At 40.4% G+C, this 13,352-nt stretch overlaps 1 protein-coding gene across 1 annotated transcript; it reads right to left on the reverse strand.

Annotated features, from left to right (window-relative positions):
- Positions 1 to 465: 465 nt before the first annotated feature.
- On the reverse strand, positions 466 to 12,623 carry LOC130164931 (zinc finger protein 420-like). The gene is given in 6 exon segments (XM_056369929.1): positions 466 to 3,442; positions 5,028 to 5,492; positions 6,505 to 6,627; positions 9,510 to 10,745; positions 11,345 to 11,884; positions 12,542 to 12,623. Coding segments are annotated over 5 exon segments (3,318 nt in total). The 5' UTR covers positions 11,867 to 11,884; positions 12,542 to 12,623; the 3' UTR covers positions 466 to 2,470.
- Positions 12,624 to 13,352: the final 729 nt, after the last annotated feature.

Genomic DNA, 13,352 nt, shown 5'->3' on the forward strand with positions numbered 1-13,352 from the left:
AGTCATAAAAAAGTCATAGTATAGCATAGCATAAAAAGTAATTAAAAAAATCATAGTATAGTGAGGCATAAAAAGTCCAATTATTGTATGGCATAAAAAGTCATAGTATTGAAATGCATAAAAAGTTATATTTTAATAAGGCTTAAAGTTTTTTTAAAAATCATAGTAAAGTCAAACTCAAACTGCACAGTTGATACCAGAATCGAACTTACGTTGAGTCTGGTTAGAAGCTGACCCTTCACTAATCCCCGCCATCCTCAGGTACATGTTGTTTGATACAGTTTACTCATTGAATTTAAATATAATCTTTAAACATGAGTCTGATTTCCCCTCAGACTACAGTGGTGGGCTAAATGCAGAGTGGGTCGACGAAGGGCAGTACAGTGTTGGAAATTGATGATTTAAAAAATGTTAGTAGTAACAACAAGTCACAAGATAAGTTTAAGAACGGAGCAGAGACATCTGTTCATTTTGACCGATTTATTGGGTAAATCACTGAAATAAAAGTCAGAAAAGTCCATTGTCTCACAAATAAAACGATTAAAGACTAAAGTACAGCTGAGTCCAGTCTCTCAGACAGAAGCCTGGATCATTACTCACACTGAGCATATCAACAGTATCACTATGAAGGAAACTTTACACAATCAGACCAATTCAAACATACAGCACAATGACTTCTACTAAAAACATGTTGCGTATTAGGAAGAGAACTTCATTCACTTCCAATGCAGTTAACAGTGTTGACAAACAGGAATGTGTTTCTTCCTTTGGTTTTACTACAACAGGTACAGAGTTCTCCATTGTATTACATGTTACATTTGTAGTAGCAGTTAGCAACATGCTAATCCGTCTAAATTCACCAAACGTATCAAAGCTCAGTTGAAGAGACTTGGAGTCTGTTGCTGAACTAATTAGCCACAAAGCTAGATATTACCATGGCTCGTCAGCATGAAACAGCTAATGAGCCGTTAGCATGTAACATTATTGATGGCGTAAGATCTGAAACTCAATTCAGTTACTGTCAGTGCTTTGTAAGTCAGTGGTTTGTCTTTAAATTCTGACCATCACATTTGAAACAGCTGGATAGAACTGGTAATATTAGAGGGATTATCAGACTGAAATGAAGGTGCACACTGTGACAGCTGATTCAGACACTCCCCATGCCTCATCTGCAGATATCAAAATCAACATTTCCCTTAAATATCCCAGATCAGTCGGGCTCTGATTCGTAGCACACTGTTGCCAGCTTCGTTTAGTAGTTACTGGCTGAAGGTTACACCTCTGCCAGAAGACACCAACTGATTTTTGACAGGTAATGTGAGGTAGCTAAGACAATTTGAGCTTATATCAATAACTGATATAGATAAAACGCTCCATCTGAAAAATTCAAAACTGTTTACTCATACTGAGCTTATTTTTTTTGCGTTAGGCATTAACTGTAGACATGCATTTTTTATTAGTGTTTTCCTTTTTGACGTTCAGTTTTATTCATGTTTTTTTATTTCATTTACAAATGTAATTCCTTATTTTAGCACAAATGTCTCACAAGTAAAGTCAAAAAGGTAATTTCTTCAATCAATAAGTACTTTCTAATTTTCCAAAAATTTCACTTTTCGGCCAGAACACCTGTTCAAATTTTGCTCCCGTTAAAATTTTCAGAAATGTGTACTTGTACACTTAAGAACTATAGTGTATACTGCAGGGCCCCCGATCAAAGACTGTCCTACATGACTGGTAGTTTAAGCCATTAGTCGAGTAATCGTCACACATTTATAATATTAATTATACAAATAAATATTTTTCCAAGGATGAGAAAGAATGTTATAAATAATGTTGTTAACGCTGTGCTTCATTACAAATTTAAAAAACCTAATATGAGCCTTTAAAATATAAACAAGACAAATGTAATAAGGCCTGTCTGAGAATTTTGGGTTTTTATATTTCTGCTAAAACACATTGATCCCAGATATCAATTTTTAATTTATTTAATGAAAAATATTTTACACACATATATATATATATGATAAACCAATCAGAACTTTCCTGTGGTTAGCGTTAGAACATTTAATCAAAATGTTATGTTCCAACATAGAATGGACTAAATTTTAGTGAATATTAAGTGCAATCACTTATAATTACTGGAAATATGAAGAGACAGGTTGAATCCTGATGAACAACATATTCACCTGCTAACAGGAAACAAAGTAATTACGTTAACTCAAGACACTCAGTTACATCACTATCCAATAACAGCAGGGACCAGTTTGACTTTTTCTCCTACAGACAACCTGCACTCAAAACTTAACGCCCTAATATCTTCATAGGTCTCTCTTATCACAGTTTTACAGTATCAGTGAAACACAATTTATTTTCTCCGACATTGAGTTTTGAGGATTATTGTTAATCTCAGTGAGTCGGGACACGGCTAGCACAACAGACATAAGGCAGGAGAAACAGTTAGCTTGTGTTTCTAACTGGCGTGGACACGTTGGTGGATTTTCAGGATACTCGATCTACCGAACGCTTTCCCACACTTTTCACAAACATATGGTTTCTCTCCGGTGTGAATCCTCTGGTGGTTTTTTAGATCCCCTGACTGTGAGAAAACGGCGCCACACTGGTCACAGCTGTACGGCTTCTCTCCGGTGTGGATGCGTTGGTGGACTGTATATTGACTTGAGGAACCAAAAGCTTTGCCACACTGGTCACAGCTGTACGGTTTCTCTCCCGTGTGAATACGTCGATGGGGTTTAACTTGACTTAAAGTCACAAAAGCTTTTCCGCATATGTCACAACTGTACGGCTTCTCTCCAGTGTGAATACGTCTGTGAGGTTTTAATCTACTTAAACTCACAAACGCTTTACCGCATAAATCACAACTATATGGTTTCTCCCCCGTGTGGAGGCGTTGGTGGATGTGTAACTTACTTGACGACACAAAAGCTTTCCCACACTGGTCGCAGCTGTACGGTCTCTCCCCGGTGTGAATGCGCTGGTGACGCTTTAAGCTACAGGAAGTCATGAAAGCTTTCCCACACTGATCACAGCTGTACGGCTTCTCTCCAGTGTGAATGCGCTGGTGAGCTTTCAAATTACCTGAATTTGTAAAACTATTCCCACACTGATCACACCAGTAAGGCTTCTCTCCGAGGTGAACACGCTGATGGACTTTTAAATTGCCTAATTTCAAAAAAGACTTCCCACACTGCTCACAGCTGTGCGGTTTCTCTCCAGTGTGAATTAGTTGGTGTCTTCTTAAGCGATATGCCACGGAGAAAGATTTCCCACAGCTGTCACAGCTGTACGGCTTCTCTCCACAGTGAATGAATTTGTGGTGGGTATTTAAATGACTTGAAGATGTGAAAGTCTTCCCACACTGGTCACAGCTGTGCTGCTTCTCTTTAGCGTGAACTCTCCGACGAGTCTTTGTGCGTCTCCGTTTCTATAGCGACAGACAGACAGAAAGAGAGCGAGGGAGAGAGAGAGTTAGATCTCATGGAGTGGTAAGTGGTAAAGCATAATCACATATAATCACATTGTTGTCTCTTTGTTTTTAAAAGTAATCTTTCACCGTTGTTTTTATAGTACTATGCAGTAATTCATTCAGTCAGTGAAGAAGTGATTGTGGGGGGGGGGGGTACAAGAGTTCAGAGGAGGACATTAAGAAACAGGAAGATATGAACATGAACTAGTTCATTTTAATCTGTGTGTTGGTGAGTAAAGGAATGAAGTTTGATGCTGAACTCGCGTTTCTTCTACACTGGTAAATAAACAGCTGCTAATGTTAGCGATGTAGCAACAGCAAAACTTATAAAAAGCTCCTTTAATGCGAAAGCCAGTGAACTAGGAAGACACTCAGTGGAGCACAAACTTCTCCCAAAGACACATTACAATGACTGATGAGAAGATTATAATCCTGAGTTAAAAAAGCCTCTAACAATGTTTAGGAAAGTGATAAAGAATAATCCTGGATCCTTGTCACCTAGATTTAATGTGCTCTTCCCTGATCAATCCCTCCACCAAGTTTGGTTCAAATCGATTCATACTTTTTACATACTTCTGCTAACAAGCAAACAAACCAACAAGAACAAGAACAGACATCACACCTTCCTACAGATGCCTCCAAATTCTCAAACCAACCGTCCAAAGATTTTGTTAATGTCACATAAGAGACAGACGCAGAAATAAAATCTATTGAGAGGCTGAAACGATGAATTTGAATTCATGCTACAAATTATTAACAATCTCTTGAGCGCTAAATAGAGTTTCTAAGATGTAACTTCATTGAACTTAATTGTCGAGGAAATTCAAATTTGACACAGCAGCAACAAAAAGAAGTAAGAAATAAAATAAGAACAGAAAGAGAATGTAAAATAAATGAGATAAAACAGAGACACTATATACAATATAAAAGGAGATAATTAAGTGTTTGAAGAGACAGTGAACTGACACTTGTTGCAGCTCTAGTTTCATTGTGCATTTTCCTAGAATCACAGGTTTGATGGACGTTATAGTTTTTTACAGTGAAACACAAAGATTTGGATCGATGACTAAAAGAAAACATGAGTCTCTTTCTCCTGAAAAGTCCTCAGCTCGTCTTCTTTGTCTCTGTCTGATCTGTGACTTTCATTAGAAACTGATCAGTGTTTATTGTTCTTACACGACATGTGACACTACTCAGAACTCCACTACAGTCAAAACCAAATATAAATGTAAGGTAAGCTCCTGTGTTCCCGCCATGTTGTGTGTGAAGAGTGCAGCTGCTTCCGGACTCTGTTTTCTGTCTGAAGCTGGTTCTAAACCGACCTGTTCAACTGATTCTGGGTCTCTGGTCTCTTCACAGCAGTCTGATGCTAATGCTAGCCATGTTAGCAAACGTCACTCACTTCACCTGAGATTCACTCTGGTCACGTGACTCGTTTCAACATGAGCCCGGGAAAACAGACCAACACAAACACTTTGTATTTCTGATGCCACAAAAACCAGCGGATCAAACACGGACCCTCCATCAAGTCCTGAACACTGACCTGTAGACCGGCGGGACCAGCGGCCTCCAGGCTCCGATGCTCCTGGTTCTCCTCCGTCGTCCCGGTCTGGTCGTTAAAATCTGGATCCTGGTTCTCCTCCTTTATGCCGACCTTCTCCTGGTCAGGGTCGTTGAAATCTGGGTCCTGGTGTTCCTCTTTCACCGCAGTCTTGTAGTGGTCCTCATCGATGAAATCTGGATCTTGGTTCTCCTCCTTAATTACAATCTTGTAGTGGCCCTGGTCAACAAAATCCGGGTCCTGGTCCTCCTCCTTTATTCCGTTATTCTCTTGGTCATTGTCGATGAAATCTGGATCCTGGTTCTCCTCTTTCATCCCGGTCTTGAAGAGGTCCTGGTCGATGAAATCCTGGTCCTGGTTCTCCTCCTTTATGCCGGTATTCTCTTGGTCATGGTCAATGAAGTCCGGGTCCTGGTTCTCCTCCTTCATCCCGGTCTTGTAGTGATCCTGGTTGAGGAAATCAAACAGAAATGTTCTACAATGGTTCCTTTAAGAACATTCCTGTGTTCTACAGTAAAACTAAGACTTATATTTTAATTAAACAGGAAAAAGGAATTGATGAAATTGAATGATGTAATAAACCTGTCAAACATTAAATTAAGTTTTCTTCTATATTTTTCATTCTTCATTATCAGAGAATAGAAAACGACATTGACTCTTAAAGTAAAATCTAAACATGGACGTGGTTAAATACAGATGTGTAAAGGAGGTGGTGTGTGTGTGTGTTGGGGGGGGGGGGTCATACATATATACATAGATAATTATGACATCTCAAAGAACAATTAGTTTTCCACTGTATACAGCACAACTTTCACCTTCGTAGAACTTAAAGTGTTCATAAGAGTCCTCATAAGACTAAGTGGGGGTTGTGGGTGGAGTCATCCCAGAACCCATCCTGTATCCCCCCATAAGGAAGGTGGACCGAGCCCCTGTGTGTTTGGACCGGACTCTGAACTCTCACTGAACACTGGTCAGATCAGCTGACGACCATAACAGACACAAACACTGGCGGGAACAATCACTGCTGCGTGTGATTGTTGTTGGGCGCTTAATAAACGACTTAACTTCATACCTGAACAACATCAACCTCCGGAACAAAGATACACGAACACAGGAAGCAAATTAAAGTTCCTCGACAGACGCCGGAAGTCCAGTAACATACATTTAAGTTACGACCGGTTACAGGCGCAAATAAAACGTCAAATCGCTGAAGATAAAAACGTTGACATGAAATTTAAATCTAAATCTGTTTAACAACGAACACACCGGCCTCTGTTTGACTTTAAGTCTGTTGTCAAAGAACAGCGTCAGCTAGCTACGTTAGCTTCCGCCCGCCGAGCTAATGCTAGTTAGCTCCTCTTTTCTGACGCAGCGAAACAGGAAGTTGTTTCAAAAATATAAAACTGCCTCGGAAAAATGTAAAGTTACGGCCTCATTCACTGTATCATGTAAAACTTACCTGGAAAGGCCCGATTATCAGAACAGAGTTCGACCAACCCGCAGTCTTTACGCTGCAGGATGAAAACAGGAAGTCCCGACAAATACCAGTGTCCGGGTGAAACATGGAAGAGGAACATTGTTTCTGTTGTTACAAGTTCTGTGACACGATTAGAAATCTCAGCTATATCGCATGTCAAAGATTGATAACCACCCTCAATTATTCATATCCATAAACATTAATGATCCTGAATGAATCTTTCTCAATTATTAATATCATTCAAAAACATAATAGTCAAATTAAAGATCTTGCTTTTTTTAAAATAAAAATAATTTGTTTTTATAATGAGAAATAAAATAATTTGGGAATTCACCATTTGCTCCACCAATCCTGAAGACACCTCAGTAAATGTGGTTAGAATTTCTATTGACACTCAGTTACTCAGTTTTGACAAATAAACAAAAAGTGTAATTGAAAGTCTTTCTTTTTAGTCTTGAGTCTTAAATTAAGAAACAACTAAAATAGCAATCTGTAGAAGAGAAATGAGATTCTTTAAGTTGCAGCTTTCCATGTTAACGTGGGACTGTTTTGTCAGCTGTGGGAAATACAATCTTGTTACTGATGTTGGCGACTAGGTCGTTAGAAGAAAGGAAAACACTCTCCATCAACATGGATATATTTAGCATGTGAGTCAGTTGATGATGACGTGGAGGAACGTTAGGAGACGACACACAGTGAAGCTGTTTTGTACTTTTATGGAAAACTAATTATTCAGTGCAGCTGGAGGTCAGGTCTCACTCAGGCGTCCCAGCAGCTAATGAAACAGTCCTGAGGTCATTATGCTGCCAGGAGTGACTTCACTTTAATCAGCAGCATGTGTTTGAGACTACAGCAGTGATAACATGCAGACCGGCTGGAGGAGGGACAGTACAACCTGATGGGTGCACTGTTAGAGAGTTCATCATTTAAAATAATGATGTTTTGTGACTCGTCGTTACGAGTGAAAGAAGAAGCAGAGACCTCTGTTCATTTTTACAGATTTATTGAGTAAACCACATGATCAATATCTGATGCGTCTCAAAAAGAAAAAAGACTTAAAGTTGACTCCAGTCTCTGAAGCTCCTTTTCCACTGGATAGAATATTTTCAGCTCTTTATCTTCCCGTAAAAACAGCACTTTCCTTCGTTACATTTTCCTCAACAGCTGAAAGAGTGAACTTACGGCACGCACGGTATTACGCCGCAGCTGAAGCCGCAGGTCAGCTGAGTGATCCAGAGGAGCTAAACTTCTTTGTTTAGACGGTAAGATAAAGAGCTGAAAATATCCCCCATGAAGCTTGATTTGAACAGATATGGGATCTTTTCGGTGGATATATTTAGCCCCGCCCACAGCAGCTCCTCTCTCTGCTCCTGCACCGGTTCTCCTGCTGCTCCTCTAAACACACTGACTACACACGACAACCTCACACAACCCCAGCTATCCCTTTAAGGATGAAAGCGTGAAGCTGCAGACTCTAAATAAATTTCTAAAACACAACCACCGTCCACGGTCCGAACAGAGCGACAAACTCGACCGGCAGTGCGTGTTTTAAAAAACCTGATTAAGCCTGATAATGTGGGTGTGAAAAGGGAATCAGACGGAGGTCAGGAATCAGAGTTACTCACACTGACACTGTCTTTCTGATCAAAATCTTACAGGCACTATAAAGGCAACTATCACAAGAAATCAAACACATCAGCACAATGACTATGCCACTAAATAAGACCAAAGCTTGTAGAGTATTAGGAAGACATTTCATTCCTTGTAGAAAACTCTTTAGAGAATTAAAGTCTGACCGTCACAGGTCACAACAGCTGGATTGAACTGGTTCAACTGGAGGGATTAGACTGAAATAAACATGTGCACATTGTGAAAGAGACAGCTGATTCAGACACTCCCCACATCTCATTGGCTGATACATTATCAGTTTTTATATCACAATATCAAACTCAACATTCCCCTTATAAATTCTGTGTCAGTCAGGCCGTGGTTCGTATCAGTTACCAGCTTCAGTTAGTGGTTACCGTCTGAGACAGAAAGTCGGTCGCTGTCAGTGGTGTTAGTAATTACACCTCTTATTACTTTAACATGTAGCGTTCATAACTTATTATTACACCGATAACTCTGATATTAGTAAAGAGTCGTATCTGCCTAAGAAGCATAAACCTAAAACCACTGACACAAATTATGGTCAGTTTCTGGTGACAGCCATTCGCCATGGAAATGCATTTTTTATGACATCGGTTCAACATACAAATCACTTTCCTTTTTGTCTTTGTTGGTTTTACTCACGTTCATATTTTTAAGTTTAATTCCTACTGAGAGACGCAATTTCATATTGTAGCAAAAGCTTTTTAATCCTTTTCAATTGTGTTACATTGGAGGTCAAAAAATGATTTTTAGTCCATTTTTTTAGTTGAAAACTCTAAAATATTTAGAGTTAAACAATTTGAAAATGATCAAAGTTTCATTTTTAAACCAGGACATCTATTCCAGGTTCTGCTCCCCACTGTCAGATGTAGTGACTCCCTCTGCCGTCAGCACACGTCGGTTTGGAAAGTCCGAGCGAATCGTAAGAAGAGAGACAATAAAAGGTTGTTGCCAGTGAAAATGCTGCATTCAAACACAAACAACCAGGAGATGAATTATCAACAGGAAGTGCAGTCTGTAAGTTACTGGGATAATACAGTGAGTCGGGTTCAGCACCTTTGTGAACATCATAATCTCTTACAAACTGTTTACATTTTGAGGTTGACCAGTCCAAGGTTTCAAAGAGCAAAAAAAAATCAAAACTTTCCAAAGAGCTTTGACAAAATTTCTGTTTTTATCAAGCAACCTACCAACCAATCAGAGCTTGTCATACTCATGTGTCTCTTTACAGGATGGAGAAATGTGCTTTACATCCCAAACACCAGTGAAATCAGAGGTTTTTCATATGTGAACACATTTATTGCTAGAAAACATCAGGCAGGAGAAAACAGCTGAACTGGCGTTGAGTGTTTCTAACTAACATGGACACGTTGGTGGATTTTCAGACTGGTCGACCTGCTGAAAGCTTTCCCACACTTATCACAGATGAAGGGCTTCTCTCCGGTGTGACTCCGCCGGTGGTTTCTTAGATCCCCCGACTGTGAGAAAACGGCGCCACACTGGTCACAGCTGTACGGCTTCTCTCCGGTGTGGACGCGCTGGTGGACTATACACTGACTTGAAGATGAAAAAGCTTTGCCACACTGATCACAGACGTACGGTTTCTCTCCAGTGTGAATGCGTCTGTGGGATTTTAACTGACTTAAAGTCACAAAAGCTCTGCCACATGTGTCACAGCTGTGCGGTTTCTCTCCAGTGTGAATACGTTTGTGAGGTTTCAATCTACTTACAGTTGCAAAAGTCTTTCCACACAGGTCGCAGCTGTACGGCCTCTCTCCACTGTGAAGGTGTTGGTGGGTGTGTAGCTCCTTCAGAGTCACATAAGCTTTCCCACACTGGTCGCAGCTGTACGGTCTCTCCCTTGAGTGAATGCGCTGGTGACGTTTTAAACTACAGGAAGTCATGAAAGCTTTCCCACACTGATCACAGCTGTACGGCTTCTCTCCAGTGTGAATGCGTTGGTGGGTTTTTAAATTACTTAAGCTAGTAAAACTATTCCCACACTGATCACACCAGTAAGGTTTCTCTCCGAGGTGAACACGCTGATGGACTTTCAGGTTACTTAACTTCATGAAAGACTTCCCACACTGGTCACAGCTGTGTGGTTTCTCCCCAGTGTGAACAAGTTGATGCCTTCTTAAACGATCTGCCAGAGAGAAAACTTTCCCACATGTGTCACAGCTGTACGGTTTTTCTTCAGAGTGAATGTGTAAGTGGGACTTCAGGTGATATAACCTACTAAAAGTTGCCCCACATTGACTACAGCTGTAGGGTTTCTCTCCGGTGTGAATGCGCTGGTGGTTTTTTAAACTGCTTATAGCTGTGAAGGTGTTCCCACAGTATTCACAGCTGTAGGGTTTCTCTCCAGTGTGAATCCATTGGTGGGTTTTTAAATGACTTGATGTTGTAAAACAGTTCCCACATTGGTCACAGCTGTACGGTTTCTCTCCAGTGTGAATCCTGCGGTGGGTTTTTAAATTACCTGAAGATGTGAAAGTATTCCCACAGTGGTCGCAGCTGTGCTGCTTCTCGTTAGTGCGAACTCTCTTCTGAGCCTTTGTGCATCTCTGTTTCTATGGTGACGGACAGACATGAGGAAAGAGAGAGAGGGAAGAGTTAGATCTTATGATGGAGTTGTTTATAACAAACACTTTGAGAACATCCAGAGACTAAAGCATCAGCTCTCAGGCATCAGATCAAACTGCATCATTTCTTAGACCCAACATACTTCAGGGCGTATCATCAGGTCTCCGGTCTTATGTCAGGGAGTTGGACTCTTTGCAGCTCAGGTATCAAATCTTAGTGTTTTTTTATTTTACTGATCACTTACGGAAGTTTGTTAAAGTTAATACTTCCTGCTTGTTGAAAAGCAGACAAGCATATCTGATAGTTTTAATGCCTAAAGTCTGATAGCTGGTTCCTGAAGTCTGAGTCAGAATGACTAGTACTGGCAGAGTTAGGAGAACCGCCAGTAAACAAAGGGACTGACAGTTCTGACGGTTCTGACTTCGACTCCTACAGTCATTTTCACTTTTTAAATATGTACATCATGTTGCAGTTGTCAGGTTAAACCTACAGCTTTGAACATTATGTGTTGGATGATGTTTTTATCAAAATAAAATGAACTTAAATGAAAAGGTCAAACATGAATCCTCAAGTCCTGAACACTGACCTGCAGACCGGTGGGACCAGCGGGCTCGTTGCTCTGGTGGTCCGCGTCCTGGTTCTCCTCCGTCGTCCCAGTCTTGTAGTGGTCCTGGTCTAAGAAATTCGGGTCCTGGTTCTCCTCCTTCATCCCCGTCTTGTAGTGGTCGTAGTCTATGAAATCTGGATCCTGGTTCTCCTCCTTAATCACAATCTTGTAATAGTCCTGGTTAATGAAATCTGGGCCCTGGTTCCCCTCCATTATCCCACTGTTGTAGTGGTCCTGGTCGATAAAATCAGGGTCCTGGTTCTCCTCTTTCATCCTGGTCTTGTAGTGGTCCTGGTTGACGAAATCCGGGTCCTGGTTCTCCTCTTTCATCCCGGCCATGTAATGGTCCTGGTCGATGAAATCCGGGTCCTGGTTCTCCTCTTTCATCCTGGCCTTGTAGTGGTCCTGTTCGGTGAAGTCCAGGTCCTGGTTCTCCTCCTTCATCCCGGTCTTGTAGTGGTCCTGGACGGTGAAGTCCGGGTCCTGGTTCTCCTCCTTCATCCCGGTCTTGTAGTGATCCTGGTTGAGGGAATCAAACAGAAATGTTCTACATTGGTTCCTTTAAGAACATTCCTGTGTTCTACAGTAAAACTAAGACTTATATTTTAATTAAACAGGAAAAAGGAGTTGATGGAATGAATGATGTAATAAACCTGTAACTCATCTAATTAATTTTTCTTTTATCTTAAATCAGATCCCTCAAAACAAACCAGAGAAGCAAATGAACTAAACACCTCTGTCAAGATGCGTGTCCTCTGACTATAACTTGATCCTAACCCTGACCACCGAGAGGGGGCGCAACGGGAAACACAGACTTCTATAAAACACCGGAAGTCCCCTACAACACATTTAAGCTAATGCAACAAGTTACGGCCGGTTACAGGCGCAAATAAAATGTCAAATCACTAGAGAGAAACTTAAACCTTAAAGTTAAAGCTCTGAAATCCGTTTAACAACGAGGACACCGGCCTCTGTTTGACTTTAAGTCGTGGATGGTTCGTTCGTCTGTTGTCAAAGAACAGCGTCAGCTAGCTACGTTAGCTTCCGCCCGACGAGCTAATGCTAGTTAGTTCCTCTTTTCTGACGCAGCGAAACAGGAAGTTGTTTCAAAAATATAAAACTGCCTCGGAAAAATGTAAAGTCACGGTGTCATTCACTGTATCATATAAAACTTACCTGGAAAGGCCCGATTATCAGAACAGAGTTCGACCAACCCGCAGTCTTTACGCTGCAGGATGAAAACAGGAAGTCCCGGAGTGTAATAACGTCCTGGTGAAACATAGAACAACACGTTGGTTCCGTTGTTACAACACGTTAGTAATCTCAGCTATATTGCCCGTCAAAGATTGACAACCACTCTCATTCATTTATAACCATTAACATCAATGATCGTGGATGAACCTTCTGATGATTCAGAATTAATTAATTTTCACCACTTTATCCATCTTCATTGTAGGAGTTATTTTGTGATTGGACCAGTGTTGATGTCAGGGAAAGAGTTAAGCAAGCTGACCTGTCACTGTTATTATTATTACCAATGATCTACTGGACACATGAATTTCTCCAAGGAGATAAATAAAGTATCTATCTATATATATCTACTCAAAAAACATGGACCAAGACAGGTCGATATCACAGTCATAATAACTGAAAGATGTAAATACATGATCATATTGTTACTATAATTCGTTGGTATTTCATGATACTGAATCATTGTCCAGCGCATTCTGTTGTCTTTATTAATTTCACTTTTTTTATTGTGGAAAATTAAACAATCTTATTATATAGTATTTTAATGTTTTTCTTTGTCAAGATTGATCAGAAATACTTATTCATAACAAAAACTTTTAACGTTACTTCCAGTATATATATATATAAAATATAATCAAATGACTGTAAAGTTTATACTCTCGCCTTCCTTTGCAGGCCCGCGCCGACTTCAATCCGTCAGCTGACCATCAGAGGTATAAAAAGTAGTTGCTCTGCT

The sequence above is a fragment of the Seriola aureovittata genome, chromosome 23 (genome assembly GCF_021018895.1).
Source record: "Seriola aureovittata isolate HTS-2021-v1 ecotype China chromosome 23, ASM2101889v1, whole genome shotgun sequence".
Taxonomy (NCBI): domain Eukaryota; kingdom Metazoa; phylum Chordata; class Actinopteri; order Carangiformes; family Carangidae; genus Seriola; species Seriola aureovittata.